The sequence below is a fragment of the Heteronotia binoei genome, chromosome 4 (assembly GCF_032191835.1).
Source record: "Heteronotia binoei isolate CCM8104 ecotype False Entrance Well chromosome 4, APGP_CSIRO_Hbin_v1, whole genome shotgun sequence".
Classification (NCBI taxonomy): Eukaryota; Metazoa; Chordata; class Lepidosauria; order Squamata; family Gekkonidae; genus Heteronotia; species Heteronotia binoei.
In genome coordinates, this window is record NC_083226.1 from 86,128,433 (window position 1) to 86,144,571 (window position 16,139).

The 16,139-nt window shown below is 45.7% G+C and overlaps 1 protein-coding gene across 1 annotated transcript in view; it reads right to left on the reverse strand.

Moving 5' to 3' along the window:
- The window catches only part of ROR2 (receptor tyrosine kinase like orphan receptor 2), a 249,179-nt gene that overhangs the window by 61,090 nt on the left and 171,950 nt on the right, over positions 1-16,139 (reverse strand). Inside the window, exon 2 of the mRNA XM_060235501.1 lies at positions 10,100-10,177. Within this exon, the coding sequence (XP_060091484.1) occupies positions 10,100-10,177 (78 nt within the window). The remainder of the gene's footprint in view (positions 1-10,099; positions 10,178-16,139) is intronic.

The window sequence follows — 16,139 nt, forward strand, 5'->3', positions numbered from 1 at the left end:
ATGTTTTCCTAATACGTTTTTTAGATCAAAATACCATGCATTTTCTTGGTTTTTAAACTGATGTGGGCCAGGGCATTGTCAAGTAAATGTATACAACATATCACAGGCAGTTGTGGAGGAGTTTTAACAATGTATTACAGTATAGATGGTGGGGAACACTAGGATTGCCAGCTCCAGGTTGAGAAATATGTAGAGATATTGGGGGTGGAGTCTAAAGAGGGTGGAGTTTGGTGAGGGGAAGGACCTCAGTGTCATCCAGTCCAAACTCTAAAGCAGCCATTTTTCTCCAGGTGAACTGATCTCTGTCACTTGTAGATCAGTTGCAAATAGCAGAAGATCTCCATCTAGCACCTGGAAGATGGTAACCCTAGAAGGCATACTGATCTTTTAGTAAAGAGCGGAGCTTGCATAGTGATTTTTTAAATATTAGAATGGAGGTGTTAGAGGCACAGTTCTATTTTCATTTGTGGAAGCTATGGAGGATATGTTTCAGTTTTGCATTACAGAGATATTAACAAAACAACCTAAAGCCTATGCTAGAAAATATGTTAGGTTAATCTAAGTCAAACATGTAAGTTTTCAGAACTTGTCATCCCCCTGCAATGAATTCTTTAACAATAACTTTCTCTGGAGAAAGAGTACAAATGATACATTAAGAATTTTAAAAAATGTTTCATATTTGAATAATTGACTCCCAAGGCTTTGAATAGATGACATTTACAACGGTGGTGATATTGTTCAGCTGAAACTAATTTATGGGGTTTAAAATATTTTTGTGCTTACATTTGTCACAGCAAAAGTGTACTAATAAATCTGTTTTGAGTTACAAAGGTCTGAAATGTACTGCATGGTATATCATTCAGTAAGACACTATTTTAATGGACACATAATAGATCTAGATTTTGTAGCATTCTTTCCACAGACACAGAATAAGTGGAAAGCAAGGCAGAGAGCAGAACATATGTTTAAATGCAAAGCACTCAAATCTGCTTGCTAGTGAAATGTGAATGATATTTATGATATATTCAACCCTCTAAAAAGCATATGTACATTAACAACACAGCACTGAAGAAACAGAACCTTTTGACAAACAACACATTAACATGTTCTGCTATTTTGGAAGATCTACAATTACAAGTTTCAGGGAGCAAACTGCCTTCTAGAGATTTAAGGAATTTCCTCCTTTTAACGGACTCCCCCTCCAATACCAAACCTAATAGTCCATATTTTCAAACAGATACCCTAGCAGTCAGGGGTGTCAAACCCATTTGTTATGTGGGTCGGATCTGACATAAATTAAATGTTGCTGGGCTGGGCCATGTGTGTCATAAAATGTAATGCCAGGTAGCAGAGATATAAACTTTATAGGGCACAGACAAACACGACTAAAGGGTTTTTACTTAAAACATGCTTAAACATTAACATGTTTGCAATATTTTGTTTAACAGTCTTTGATAACTAATACCTCTTGCTCTGAATTATTGCATCAAAATCTGAAGAAAATGTCTGTGCTGTAGCAATTCTGACTATGCTGTTAAGGAGTTAATCTGTAAATTGCAAGCCTACTTTTGATGTATTGATATTCACTACAGAAATCTCATGGTAAATGCTCTGTGCCTTAAGACCCAAGAGAAAACAGGAAATGGCTGGACATTGTGAGCTTTTGTACATGTTGCTTTGTGTGCTGATCAAGAACATGTGAAGGCACCATAACATACACTGAGGACTATGTGTTTATCTGTAAAACTATAATCTTCCACAGAAAAATAATTACAACTGCTATGAGGCAGTGCAAGAATGAAGAGATAGCTGTGTATAGTGTTCACTATCAGCCTATTACTGGGAAGTCTAGGTTCAAAATTCCAAGTCTACACAGCAAATGTGCTGGACACACACTCTAAAACTAATCCACCTCACTGGATTGTGGTTATTCCTCATTTAAATAGTTCCCATTGCTTTCCCATTGAGAAACTGGATTGGGGTGTGTGTGTGTGAATACAGTGAAAAGCAGGAGGGAAACCAGTTGCACGCAGGAGAGCCCTGAGAACCAGCTTAATATGAGAGAGAGAGAGAGAGAGAGAATAGCAATGCAAAAAGATCATACCTTAAATAAAACTGTATTAAAAGTCTTTGAGGTGTTTTTTGCATTTCTCCAGTGGGACTGAGGCAGCTAAGCAAAGAAACCTCTTGCTCTATCCCTCTTTCCCCTCCCTCTTCCCTAAGGGAGGAGGAGAAGCCTTAGCCATTGGAGGAGTTTGGCTCTGTAGCTTTGCTGTTTGATTAAGAGAGCCAGGCTCTATCAGTCACACAGCAGAGATACAGAGCCGAGCCTTTCCATAGGCTGAGGATCCTCCTTCCTCCCTTGGGGAAAAGGGAGGGGGAAGAGAGAAAGAACAAGAGGTTGCTTGGCTTGGCTGCACTGCACAGATAAACAGAAAAATGGTGACCAAAGGAAGCAGACAAGGGCCATTTGCTGGTGGGTGTCATGTTCTCAGGGTGCAGGCGGGAGTCCAAAGCCAGTCCAAGGTCAAAGTCCAGGAAGTCAAGCAGGAGCCAAGTCACCAAAGCAACATCGCAAACTGGAATCAGAAGTCAGTGCCGAGAGAAGGGACATCGGGCTAGGTCTGGAGACCCCCTCTAATCCCTTACCATCCCCTGCGGCGCTCCATTAAGGCTTACTGAAGCTGGAAGCGATCGCGCCAGACGTGCTGTCATCGGCGCTCCGGGAGGGCAGCGTGCAAAGCACGAGTCCTCTCCCTTTCTCCAGTCCCCCGTTCTTCTTTCCCTTTTTAACTGTTGCTCCCTAGACCCCCGGGGTTGCCAGGGTGCCTTTGTGGAAAGCTGGAAGGGGAAACCGACCCACGATCCTTGCACGTCCGTCTGGGCCGATGAGAAGTCAGGATGAACAGGGCACGTGCGCGTGCCTCTTCCCTGAGGCTATTCAAGCACTTTCGCCCAGACGCGGGAGGGAAAAATCCCTCCTCCCTAGAAAAAGCAGCGGCGCAGTTTTTCTCCCATGCAAGGAGCTTTCCTTTGCCACTGAACACCAGTAAGTTTCTGTTTCCTTTCTTCTGTGCGTTTTCTTTTTTTTTTTAATCGGGTCAAGAGCCTCAAAGGGGCTCTGATAGCACGTCCTGCTTCGATGGCAGGGCTAAACAAACTGACTTCTGAGGATCAAGCACTTCCCCTTCGGGTCAAGTTTGTTAAGCCCTGCAATCGATCCCAAGAGTGAGGACTGGCCCACTCCTGGGACCACTGGAGAACATGGTCTCGCAGGCGTTGCAGGACCTGGCGGACGTGCCCTGCGTGCTGGGCAGGGCTTTGAGAGTAGATTAAAATGTCATCTAAATAAATAATTACAAAGCAGTCTAGCAGGTCGTGGAAGATGTTGTTCATCAACCTTTGGAAGATGGCGGGAGCACTGGTCAGGCCAAATGGCATCACGAGGTACTCATATTGGCCATAGCAGGTCCGGAAAGCTGTCTTCCACTCGTCTCCTGCACGGATCCGCACCAAATTGTATGTGCCCCGGAGGTCCAGCTTGGTATAGATTTGGGCCCCCTTGAGGCGATCCAGTAGTTCCAGGATCAGTGGCAATGGGTAGCGGTCCCGGATGGTGATTTTGTTCAGGTCTCAGTAGTCATTGCAAGGACGGAGCTCAGTGCCCTTTTTTTGACAAAGAGAACAGGGGTGGACATCAGGGACATGGATGGCTGGATAAAATCCCACTCCAGATTTTTGGTGAGGAAGTCCCACAGGTCTGCTAGTTCTGGTTCGGACATTGGGTAGAGCCACCCCATGGGCAGGGGTGCCCCTGGCACCAAATCGATGGCCAGTCATAAGGCTGGTATGGAGGAAGCTAGTCGGCCCTCTTTTCCTTGAATACGTCAGCAAAGTACATGTAGGCCGGGGGAAGTAAGGAACCAGCAGCCAGGGCAGTGGCAGCCAGGATGGCTGGCCAGGCCTGGTGAGGGCAAGGGTCCTTGAAGTGCAGCTTCCCCTGTGCCCAGTCCACGAGAGGGTTGTGTTCATGAGCTAGGAGAGTCCCAAAATGAGAGGAAAGCAGGGCATGCGAGCCACATCGAATTGAACTTGCTCGTGATGGTGTTGGATCTGGAGCATTACTGGGCGGGTCTCCTGGGTCACTAGACCAGAGCAGAGGAGGTGCCCGTCGATGGCTTTGACCAGGGTCAGGGGTTTTTTGTCCTGCACTGGGATCTGGTGCTGTTTTACAAAGGCCATATCAGTCATATCAGTCACAGTCACATTTTATTTGTATCCTGCCCTCCCCGACCAAGCGGCTGAGGGCGGCTAACAGCAAAACTCAGTGTATACATTATACAGTAAATAGCATTTAACTATAATTAATTAAAATCCATTAAAATTCTAAAAACATTCTAAAAACATTAATACATTTAGTGCTATTCCGCTGGCAAATTTATTTGGCAGTTTAGTAGTTTCAGCTGGTGAAGGCCGCTTGGAACAAGATGGTTTTGCAGGCCCTGCGGAACTGTTCAAAGTCCCGCAGGGCCTGCATTTCCTCTGGGAGCTGATTCCACAGCTGTGGGGCCATAGCTGAGAAAGCCCGAGTACGGGTGCTCTGGAGTCTTACCTCCTTTGGCCCGGGGATAGTCAGCAGGTTCTTCCCTGCCGACCTCAGTGCTCTCTGGGGTTCATACGGGGAGAGGCGGTCCCTAAGGTAGGCAGGTCCTCAGCCATATAGGGCTTTAAAGGTAATAACCAGCACTTTGTAGCAAATCCGGTATATAACTGGCAGTCAGTGCAGTTCACGCAGCCCCGGCTGTATGTGCTCCCGCTTTGGAAGCCCCAGCAACAGTCGGGCAGCCGTGTTCTGCACTAGCTGCAGCTTCCGGGTTCGGCACAAAGGCAGCCCCATGTAGAGGGCATTACAGTAATCCAGTCTCGAGGTGACCGTTGCGTGGATCACTGTTGCCAGTTCCCGACGCTCCAGGAAGGGGGCCAACTGCCTCGCCCGCCTAAGATGAACAAAGGCTGACTTGGCCGCGGCTGCTATCTGGGCCTCCATTGATAATGAAGCCTCCAGTAGAACTCCCAGGCTTCTGACCCGGACAAAAAAACCCAGAGGGCGGCCGCAGAGTCGACCATGGCATAGACAAACAGCCAGCGCCTGTCCGGCAAGCCAAGTGTGACAGGTATGAGGAACGGGCTCTGGCTGGTAGCTTAGGTTCAGGGGACCTGGCTAGGTGCCTCAAATTGGGGGGTCCACTAACACTTGGGGCTGATCTTTTGCTGGCGGTGGTGGTGTGGTGCTGGGCTGGGTGCACTTGGTGACGCAGCTGGAGAATTGCCCCATCCCTCCATAGTACAGGCAGAGATTCTGTGAGAGGTGCCGTGCTCTTTCCTTGGGGGTGAGATGTGGCCATGCAGCCCCTAGTTGCATGGGTTTGGGGTCATCAGTCCTGGGGCTGGTGGGCATTGGGTTTGTCACCGTTGCTGGGTGGTGGGACAGCTGTGAGGGACTGGCGCTGCTTTGCACTTGGCTTTCCAGGCGGCCATTGATGCGGAGACACAGCATGATTAAGCCTTGCAGTGTGGCCGGTCGGTCTATTCGTGCCAGCTCATCAAAGACTTCATCCACCAACCCCTTCGTATACTGGTCCATGAGGGCAGCCTCGTTCCAGGCCAGGTCTTGGGCCAGGAGGTTGAACTTGGTGGAGTACTGGGAAACCGAGTCTCTACCCTGTTTCAGGGTCTGGATCTTCCGATTGGCGGTAGTGGTTTGCTGGAGGTTAGCAAAAGCTACAGACATGTGATCCAGGAAGCCCTGGTAGTTAAGTCAGAAGAGGCGATAGGGCTAGGACCAAGGGAGTAGCCCATTTAGCTGCCTGCCAATTTAAGAGGCTGACAATGAAGCATACCTTGGTCTTGTCATTGGGGAAGTCTTTGGCATGTAGTTCGATGTACAGTTTGCACTGTGCCAGGAATGCTGGAAACTCTTCCATCTTCCCGGCAAACTTCTCTGGGGGAAGTACAAGGCACTTAGGCGGGGCAGTGGTGGCTTGCTGTTGCTGCTGTTGCAGGTGAGCCACCATTTGGGTGAGGTCCTGTACCTGGGTGAGCAAGGCTGCTAGCTGCCCAGAGCCTCCGCTTGCCTCCTCATCCATCTTATGGAGTGAGTGTGTGGGTCGAAGCAATCTGTCACGTTCTCAGGGCACAAGCAGACAGGAGTCCAAAGCCAGTCCAAGGTCAAAGTCCAGGAAGTCAAGCAGGAGCCAAGTCATCAAAGCAAAATCACAAACCAGAATCAGAAGTCAGTGTCCAAAAGCCAAAGGGTCAGGGTGCCAAGGAATTCAAGCAGGTCAGGATATGGAATCAAGAAGGAACATTGATGCAAGTCAGAGGATCAACTATAGTTGCTTCCACGAGATTGCCAAGTCCTGAGTGTGAGTTATATGGGAGCCTCAATCAGCCTGCTCCCTGGGTGGCCATGACTCTTCTAGAACTCAGGGCTGAGAGATCTGAAGCACCGGCATGCCTCATGCCATCACTCTGAAAGTGCCTTTTGGAGCCGACTCCGCACTCTTGAGATGGATGGGGGAGAGTCTGGAGGAGATTGATAGTCAACAGACGGAGCTGGTGCCTGGAATGTGGGGAGAGCGATTGATGGGCCAGCTGCTGGGCATTCGGCTGAGGAGCTGGTAGGCAACTCTTCCCGGTCTGTTAACCCTTCCAGCTCCCCCTCATCAGGGCTCATGACAGTGGGCCTGACTGGAGTCCTCTGTGGGCCGGATTAGGCCCACAGGTTGCACATTTGACACCCCTGCCCTAGCTGTTCATTAGAAAAAAAACTGTCTTAAATAATAATGCTTTGCAATTTTAAATGAGGCAATATAGTTTCAATTGCTATTTAAGAAATATGCATGCACATGCACAAAAAAACCCTAATATAGTACTGAAGGCATGCCAAGAGAAAGGAATGAGTACACGTGACCAGAATCTATAGGAGCCATGATTCTGTCAGCAATTGAATCTATCTTAGCACAGTTTGACAGCTCTGTTATGACAGCAGGTGATCTAGCTGGCATGCTAGGTCACAGTGACCTTATCTACAGGCCGGTTTGAGCCGGCTGAAGACAGGTGGAAAGGACCTGCTGAGTCAGCATGACTGTGGACTGCCAGGATTGGCTGACAGAACTATAAATGGACTGTGCTTGCAATGCACAGCTCTCTCTTCGAGAGTATACTTGCTGGCGGAGCACTTTGGTCCTGTGATTAATGTATATCTATGCACTAGTGAGCACGAACTGTATATACTGTAAATACACTGTTTTAGCACTAGCTGCAGGTGTTTGGCTCACTTCTTTCCTGGGGCTCACCGTTGAGCACATCACACAGCTCTCTCTGCTAACACCCGCACCGACAGGGTTATGGGCCCAGGGCGGTTCCGCTGCGCGGAGGAGCACTGTGAGTGTTGAGCTGACCGAGAGTTGTGAAGGAGCCGGAGGCGAGGAACGCCAGTTGAAGGACAAAGCGTACCAGCTATCTCATTCCGAGAGCCAGAGGGAGGATGGCAGCCAGCTGTGTGGAGGAGTCGGCATCATGGCTCAGCAGCAGCTTGCAGTGGCTGTCGAGAAGCTTAACTCAGCCAACTATGCGGTGTGGAGCCTGCGAATGGAACACTACCTACTAGCGTGAGGGGCAATGGCTGTTTGTAAGTAACCCCCCTGCCGTGTTATCTCCTGCCGAGACTGTGTTAGCCGAGAAGGCGCTGGCAAACATTGTGCTAGCAGTGGGAGATGACCAATTGATATATGTGCGTGGGAAGGACACTGCCAAGGCTGCCTGGGACGCGCTCCGTGGGGTTTACGTTAGTACCACGGCAGGCTCCCTTGTTCCTTGTTATTGATTGAAGTTATATTAACCACCTTCTGTCCAATAGAATGTGTGTGTGTGTTTGGATGTCCACGGACTTACACCCCCAGCCACAAGATTGGGTACACTTGAATGGAATGCTGGTTCATTTTGCTCATCTTTCTTCTTGGATCTATGATCTGAATAAGTTTTCATCTCGTTTCTATAAGCTACTACCTTTATTTTCTGAACTTTTATGTGTGTTTAGAGTGCTGTTCAATTAATAAGCTTGATTCTATTTCTTTAACTTTCTTTAATAAAACCATTTCATTCGTTAAGGCTTGGTTCATTTGAGTGTTCTACTGAGGGAAAAATTCCTGTAAACATAGGTGGAGATCCTTCTTGTCACCTCCTCTTGCATTGTCTGGGTCTCCTAGATAATTCCCCCAACAAACTCAAGAGACCCTCACAACCACTTAGGTAACACCTTCTAGGGAGAGTCCCTTGGAGTGAAGTAAAAGGTTATGCCAGAAAGGTACCCCTAGCCTTACTCTATAGCAATAGATGATAAAGCCCCTCAATTTAGGCAGATAGCAGAAGAATGAACAAGAACACTGTAGAGAAGAAGCACTGAGCTCAGTGAGATGGCCACCTGCAAGCCAGACAGGTCTGAAACTGGGGGTTGTCAGGGAAGCCCCTCCCACTAGGAGTCAGTAAAAGATTGATGACCCTGCCTGTCTCCAGGGGGAGCTTCTACCCATGAGTTGTAACTGCCCACCCTGGACTAGTGGAGAAACTCATAACATCCACATTTACATTAAAATGACCCAAATGCAGAGGCAGAGTAACAGACTTGGGAGAACTGGTTGGTAGAAGAGGAATGCTTTTCCTGAGGCACAGAGCAGTTTTTTGGTTTGATAGTAAATTTCATAGAAAATTCAGCAATAAGTGAGCAAGCCAAAGTTCCACTGTAAAAACACTCTATAACAGGGGTCCCCAACCCCCGGGCCATGGACTGGTACCAGTCTGCAAACTGTTAGCAACCAAGCTGTGCAGGGCCTCACCGCCCCGCCTCAACCTTCCCTGCCCCCCGCGCGGTACCACTTCCTCCCTCCATAATTCACAATTTTAAGCCCCAGGAAGAGGCAGTGAAGTGCTGCCTTTCCAGACTCTTTGAAGACTTACACCACCACAACCCCTGGCTGATCAGCTGATTGGCGGAAAAAATGTGCCAAAGGCTGGGCTCCTATACCCCTCTGGCACACTCACGATCAGCGCTGGGGGCAGCAGCGGTGAATGACCTGCTGAAAAAGCGGTCGCACCCTTGGCTCCTCCCCACTTCCTGGAAGTGGGAAAGAGGCAAGGGTGGTGGCACTTTTTCAGCGGGTTGTTCGCTGCTGCTGCCCCCAGCACTGATCGTGAGCACACCAGAGGGGCATAGGAGCCCAGTCTTCAGCGCATTTTTCCTGCTGATCAGTTGATCGGGGGGGGGGGGGTTGGCCTTTAAAGAGCGATGAAGCACCTTCCCAGGGCCTAGGGGGTGGGGGGAGGCTGAATTCTGTGCTCCTACCCTGCTGGCCCTGGGGCTGCGGTAGGCGGGCTGGCCCTGGTGCCGGTCCCTGGTGCCAAAAAGTTGGGGGCCACTGCTCTACAAGGCTTGTGATTTTTTATGTTGCAGCTTGTTTGACTCAGCTTTTGAAGTAAAAAATAGTTTATTATACTACTTACTCAAATTGTGCCTGCTCGCAAGCTACGGTCAGGGCTTGTGTTTTCCTACAAGCTAAGATGCTCAGGGTTTCACCAGCTCCCTCAGTGTTAGCATTAAATATTCCTGTAAATTCTCTGTGAATTGTCCAGAAAAGCTGCCTTATGCTTTTTCATGCTGATTTTCCAGAATACAGAAACAAAAATGCCTTCAATGTAACATTCTCTGAAATGAACAACGGATGTGGGGGAAAGGCCTGTCATGTGCCAAGCTAAGACAAGAAACTATAAAAGTATGACACCACTGCTTATTCCCCCAAGCTGTATTTAGGAAGGTGTATGAGGCAAGAAAGATCATTGCAATTGTGTTTTGCCCAAAGGAAGATAGACTTCTTCCTTCCAGTCCTCTGACACAAGCAGAAAACTTGGGGAGAAGGTGGGTTGGTGAGGATCACAAATAGTGGCCAGCCAAAATTTGGAATTGCTGAAGATATTAACATTAAAGTTTTTGCAGTTTATATTGCTTACCAATAATAATGGAAGACCAAAAGAATATTATTACCTTTGTGCGTTGGAACTGGTCTATCATGCCCATCCATTTGACCTAATGGATCATCAGAATCTGGTATCTCCACTTCCCCTAAGTGAAAAACACAAGTATTTTAACATCAAACCTAGGTCATGTGTAATTTATTTGTTTCTCTTTCTCTCACACCACCTGAACTTACAAATTTAGTTACATTACTTTACTTACTTCATTTACATTCTCTACTATGGGATGCAGAAGCAGTTTACAACATCCTCCTCTTCTTAATTTTATCTTCACAGAATCATAGAGTTGGAAGGGACCTTCAGTGTCATCTAGTCCAACCCCCTGCACAATGCAGGAAACTCACAAATACCTTCCCCTAAATTCACAGGATCTTCACTGCTGTCAGATGGCCATTTAGCCTCTGTTTAAAAACCTCCAAGGAAGGAGAGCCCACCACCTCCTGAGGAAGCCTGTTCCACTGAGGAACCACTCTAACCGTCAGGAAGTTCTTCCTTCGTAACAACCCTGTGAGGAAGGTTATGCTGGGAATATGTGATTGGCCCAAGGTCACAAAACAATCTTCAATGACAGAGTGGGGATTTAAGTAAGAACTGAGTCCAACACCCTAACCACTATATCCATGGATGCCAGCCTCCAGGTAAGTTCTGCTGATTGCCAGACTACAGAGAACAGTCCCTCTGTGGAAAATGGCAGCTTTGGAGGGCAGACTATATGGACTTACATCCCCACTGAGCTCCCTCTCCATCCTAGACTCTGCCCTTTCCAGGTTCCACCCCCAAGGCTCCAAGAATTTCCCCAGCCAGAGCTGACAACTCTGTACACCAGACTGGGTCTTCTAACACTATGGTTCTAGACTCTTGCAAGCAGCCTGATCACTGAAGGCCTTGGTCTGCACATGCAACAGAATGCAGAGTTAGAACCAACTGCAACACTTCAAACTGCCTAGGACTGCAATCACATTTTAATGCTTCTTTATAACAGAATACTAGTGAAAGAGGGTCCGGCCTATGCATTGACAGCAATTTTTTAAGTTCCATATTTGAAGGATTTTTGATATGACGATTTCAAATGACATTATAAAAAGTACACTTACTGTGTGTAATTCTATGATTACCATAGAGTTTTGGCCAAAACTCTAGAGCAGGGATGGGGAACGTCAGGCCCGAGGGCCGTTTATGGCCCTCGAGATCACTTGGTCAGGCCCTTGGGGATTACTGGGCCAGACCAAGTCACATGGTGGCCTTCCTGGGGCCCAGCTGGCAAGCAAGGATCGTGTGGCCCAGTCACACTGTGCAGCAGCCTCCCCAGGGCTAGGCTGGTTGGCAGGGATCACGGGGCCCAGTCATGCTGTGGCCTCCCTGGGGCCTGGCTAGCCAGTCAGGATCGCTGCAGGGCCTGGAAAAGTCACTGTCACCGTTCAGGTAAGTTTCCCCCATTTCTTTATTTCCCTTATTTCCCCCTTTCCTCCCCTTTCTTTATTTTCCTTTCTTCCTCCCTTTCCTTATTTTCCCATTACTCTTTATTCCCTCCATTTCTTTCTTTCTCTTTACCCCCCTTATTCCCATTTCTTCATTTTCCTTCCTTTCTTTCTTCCCCTTTCTTTCTTTCCTTTTCATTCTCTTCCCCCATTTCTTTATTTTCCTTTACCCTTTCTTCCCTCAGTTTCATTTTCCTTTCTTCCCCCAATTTCTTTCTTTCCCTTTCCCTCCCTCTCTCTGTGAAACCTGAGTGGTGGGCATTGTGAAGGACTGCTGCTGGGGTATGTGGGTGCCTTTAGAGGGAGAAGCTGCAGTTTCCACATGAAGGGAGGGAAGGGGGTGGCAGGAGTGGGGCCTGGGAGCCAGCTACCAGCATTTCAATTTGCACATGATTATCCCAGATGTTGTTGCCTAATATGCTAATGAGTGTGTGACCTAATATGCTAATATTATGGAATGTGATCTAATATGCCTGGACCTAGGCATTTGCCTAGGACGGTGGGGCAGGCTGTGTGTATGTGTGTGCTCAATTAGGCTCTCCCCATGTTACTTCAAATAGAAAAACAATTATTTGCATTAATTTTTCTGGCCTGAATCGTTCTCCCTCGGCGGAGCACTGTTTTTTCAGTTGATAATTTTGTATGGCCTGTGAATGATGTTATTAATATCCAAATGGCCCTTGGCAGAAAAAAGGTTCCCCATCACTGTGCAGCATGCCCAGTGTGATGATATCGCGTTTGGCTCTGCCCCGTAAGCTATTTTGTGGTAGCACTAAGTACATCCCCTCTACATTTCTAAAGTGCTTGCAAATTCAAAAAGTACTACATGTTCTTCCTAGATGATCAAGATTTTTGAGTAGAAATATCCCAAACTAGTTTGCAAATAAATTGTTCAGTATGCTATAATCTGGGCCCATACAAGATGAACAATGTGGAGAGGACAGATGGTTTCTGATGCCTTCTTGCTTAATCGTCCCCTATTTGTGTAGAACTATTGCACCCACATACAAGGGAACTGAAACCAAAAGCAAAACATTGGCAACTTTCAGTTCCTAACAGTATGCATCACAAATGAATGAAAAGCAAATTCCTTGCTTGCTTTAGAGATAACACAGTGAATTGTACATACAAAAGTAACTATCTCTGAGTAGGGACAAAATGTGTTTTACTTGTATAAAGGAAGTCTCATATTACACTGGAACCTCACTTCTTTTCTTGACTGACAGTGGAAAAGAGGAGTCAGAAAAAAATGCTATGCTATCCAGTTTTGAACACAGAGTTATACTGAGAACAAATGGAATGTAGGTTGGGAACCTGATGCAGAATCAGCAGGATGCCCTTAAAGCGCAATGGCTGATGGTTCTTTCCAGTTATACAGAACCCAGTGCTGGAGTTTAGCACTTAACTAACAGATAAATTAACTGATAATACCACAGAAATCAATACCCAGGCCAGGAGACATCAACACAACTTATCCATACTATGACGTCAATAAATCTTGCAGATTTTAAGAGACATTTAAAATTAGTATTTTAATAGAAAACTAAGCTTTTTTAAAATAGAAAACTCAGTGTCTTTTTCTCTGTTAGCTGGTGGAATCCTAGAGACAAACGAGAATTGGGAGGGGCATTTCCCAGCTCCCACCCTCCTGCATTCCTAACTGATTTTTAAAACCCTCAAATCAAGATCGAAAGAGACAAAAGTATTTGTTCATAACCCCCCCTCTTAAATAGCAGCTTTGTGCAAGGCTTCCATGTGCTCAGTATGTTTATTTCTGGCAAAGCAACCTATCTCCAGATGCGCCTTATCAGTGGATAATTACAAGCCACACGAAGTACAAACAGAAAAATCTGTATGAATAGTCTATGTTAAATTTGAAAGATCCTCTTTGCTTTCTGCAAATTATATATCAGAAACAGACATGCTATTTGAAACTTTCCACTTTAAAATTACTTTTTAAAAATGTATTCTGACTTTGAGCATTCACCTTTGATTATAATTGTCTCTGAATTTCAAACTGGAAATCAATGCAACACCAAACTGCAGTACATAATGGAGCTTTAACATTGTATAGATTTTTTTTAAATACTTGTCAAATAGGGTTGCCAATTCTTAGTTGGGGGCAGGGGATCCCTGGAGGCCCTCCCTTGCTTCAGGGCTATCAGAAAGCTGGGGGCGGGGAGTTTGAATGTCAACTGGGCACTCCATTATACTCTATGGAAACCGGTCCCTATAGGATATAATGGAGAATTATTCTGTGGGTATTTGGGGAAGTTGCTGTTTGAGGTAGAGGAACCAAGACAGTGTGCGTTTGCAATAAAAAAGGCCAATGCCATGCTGGGAATTATTAGGAAGGGAACTGAAAACAAATCAGCCAGTATCATAATGCCCCTGTATAAATCGATGGAGCGGTCTCATTTGGAGTACTGTGTGCAGTTCTGGTCGCCGCACCTCAAAAAAGGATATTATAGCATTGGAGAAAGTCCAGAAAAGGGCAACTAGAATGATTAAAGGGCTGGAGCACTTTCCCTATGAAGAAAGGTTGAAACACTTGGGACTCTTTAGCTTGGAGAAACGTCGACTGCGGGGTGACATGATAGAGGTTTACAAGATAATGCATGGGATGGAGAAAGTAGAGAAAGAAGTACTTTTCTCCCTTCCTCACAATACAAGAACTCGTGGGCATTCGATGAAATTGCTGAGCAGACAGGTTAAAACGGATAGAGGGAAGTACTTCTTCACCCAAAGGGTGATTAACATGTGGAATTCACTGCCACAGGAGGTGGTGGCAGCCACAAGTATAGCCACCTTCAAGAGGGGTTTAGATAAAAATATGAAGCACAGGTCCATCAGTGGCTATTAGCCACAGTGTGTGTGTGTATATAAAATTTTTTGCCACTGTGTGACACAGAGTGTTGGACTGGATGGGCTGTTGGCCTGATCCAACATGGCTTCTCTTATGTTCTTAACCACATTTTCAGTATATCATCTCTTCAATCTCCCCCCCCCCCCCGCCCTTCCAAGTTTCACAAAGATTGGACCAGGGGGTCCAATTCTATGAGTCCCAAAAGAAGGTGCCCCTATCCTCCATTAGGCATTTAAAAGGAGTGCAGTGCCTTTAAATGTGATGGCCAGAACTGCCTTTGGAGTTCAATCATGCTTATCATAACCTTGCTCCTGGTTTCACCCCTAAAGTCTCTTAGCTTCACCCCCAAAGCCTGAAGATATTTCCTGATTCGAACCTGGCAGCCCTACTTGTCAATAAACCATCAAAGTCAAAGGACATTTACTCCTTTCCATTAAAACAATAACAGTTTCAGTACTTATAAGTGCTTTGCAAATATATCCATATTTTCCTGTTGAAAACTAATTCAACCACAGGCATATTGTGAGGATAAAATGCGGGAGAGAATATGTCTACTAACTTGGAGAAAAGGAATCACAGTGTTGAAAGTATCAATCTGAAAAATGAAACCACTGTGAACAACAACACTAAATATAATTAATTTTTGATAATAAATTATGTGACAAAATAAATCCAACTTTTATGTGTATTTTATATTGTGAATTATTTTATTTATATGTATTCGAATATGTGAAAAGTACACCCCAGGGTCATCTAGTCCAACCCCATTGTGCAGCAAGTTGGACTACATACCCAGGGAGTTCCTTCTATTATTCTATAATTTTAAAATCATTTAGATAGAATCCTAGAGTTGGAAGGGGCCATAGAGACCATTTAGTCCAACTCCATGCAGGATCAGCCTAAAGCATCTCTGACAAATAATCATCCAACCATGTTTTGAAGACTGCCAATAAAGGGGAGCTTACCATCTTCCTAGGCAGCTGGTTCACCTCTGAACTACTCTGACTGTAAAAAAATTTTCCCTAATATCCGGCCGATACCTTTTTGCTTGTAATCTGATCCCATTGCTTCGGGTTCTATCCTTGGCTGTCAAGTGGAACAGCTCCTTGCCCTCCTCTAAATTACAGCCTTTCAAATATTTAAGGAGAGAGATTTAAATATTTAAATATGCAATTACCACAAGATAGATGTCACTTCAGTTTTCTCAAACCATATGCTATAGTACAAATCTCATTTATAAAAGTACATTCAACCATCCATATAATAGTACTTCCTATCTTTTAAAGAATAAGAACAGTTCATTTGACAAAGTGATGAGGTTTCTGGATAGGTCACTCATGTTGAGATTGAGATGTTCCTCATGTAAGTATTTAATAGTTCTTGTTCACAGTGGTTTCGTTTTTCTGATACCTTGGAGAAAAGGCAGGATAAAAAATACACTAAACAAACAAGGCATCCAAGCAAACAACCGATACCTGTTTAAAAGGACCTCCACAACCACAGTTCTATGTGGTAGATTAACATAATCTACACTATACATTCTTAACGGTCATGTCAGGAAGGAAAAAAAAGTCACCAGTATCTCTATCACAGTAAACTTGCATGCTTGCCTAATTTTGTGAACAGAGAGGATACCAGGGGTCTTCATATCAAAAGTTGTGTGACTATGATTAACTATCTAGTTAGTGTTTGTGATATTAAAGCCA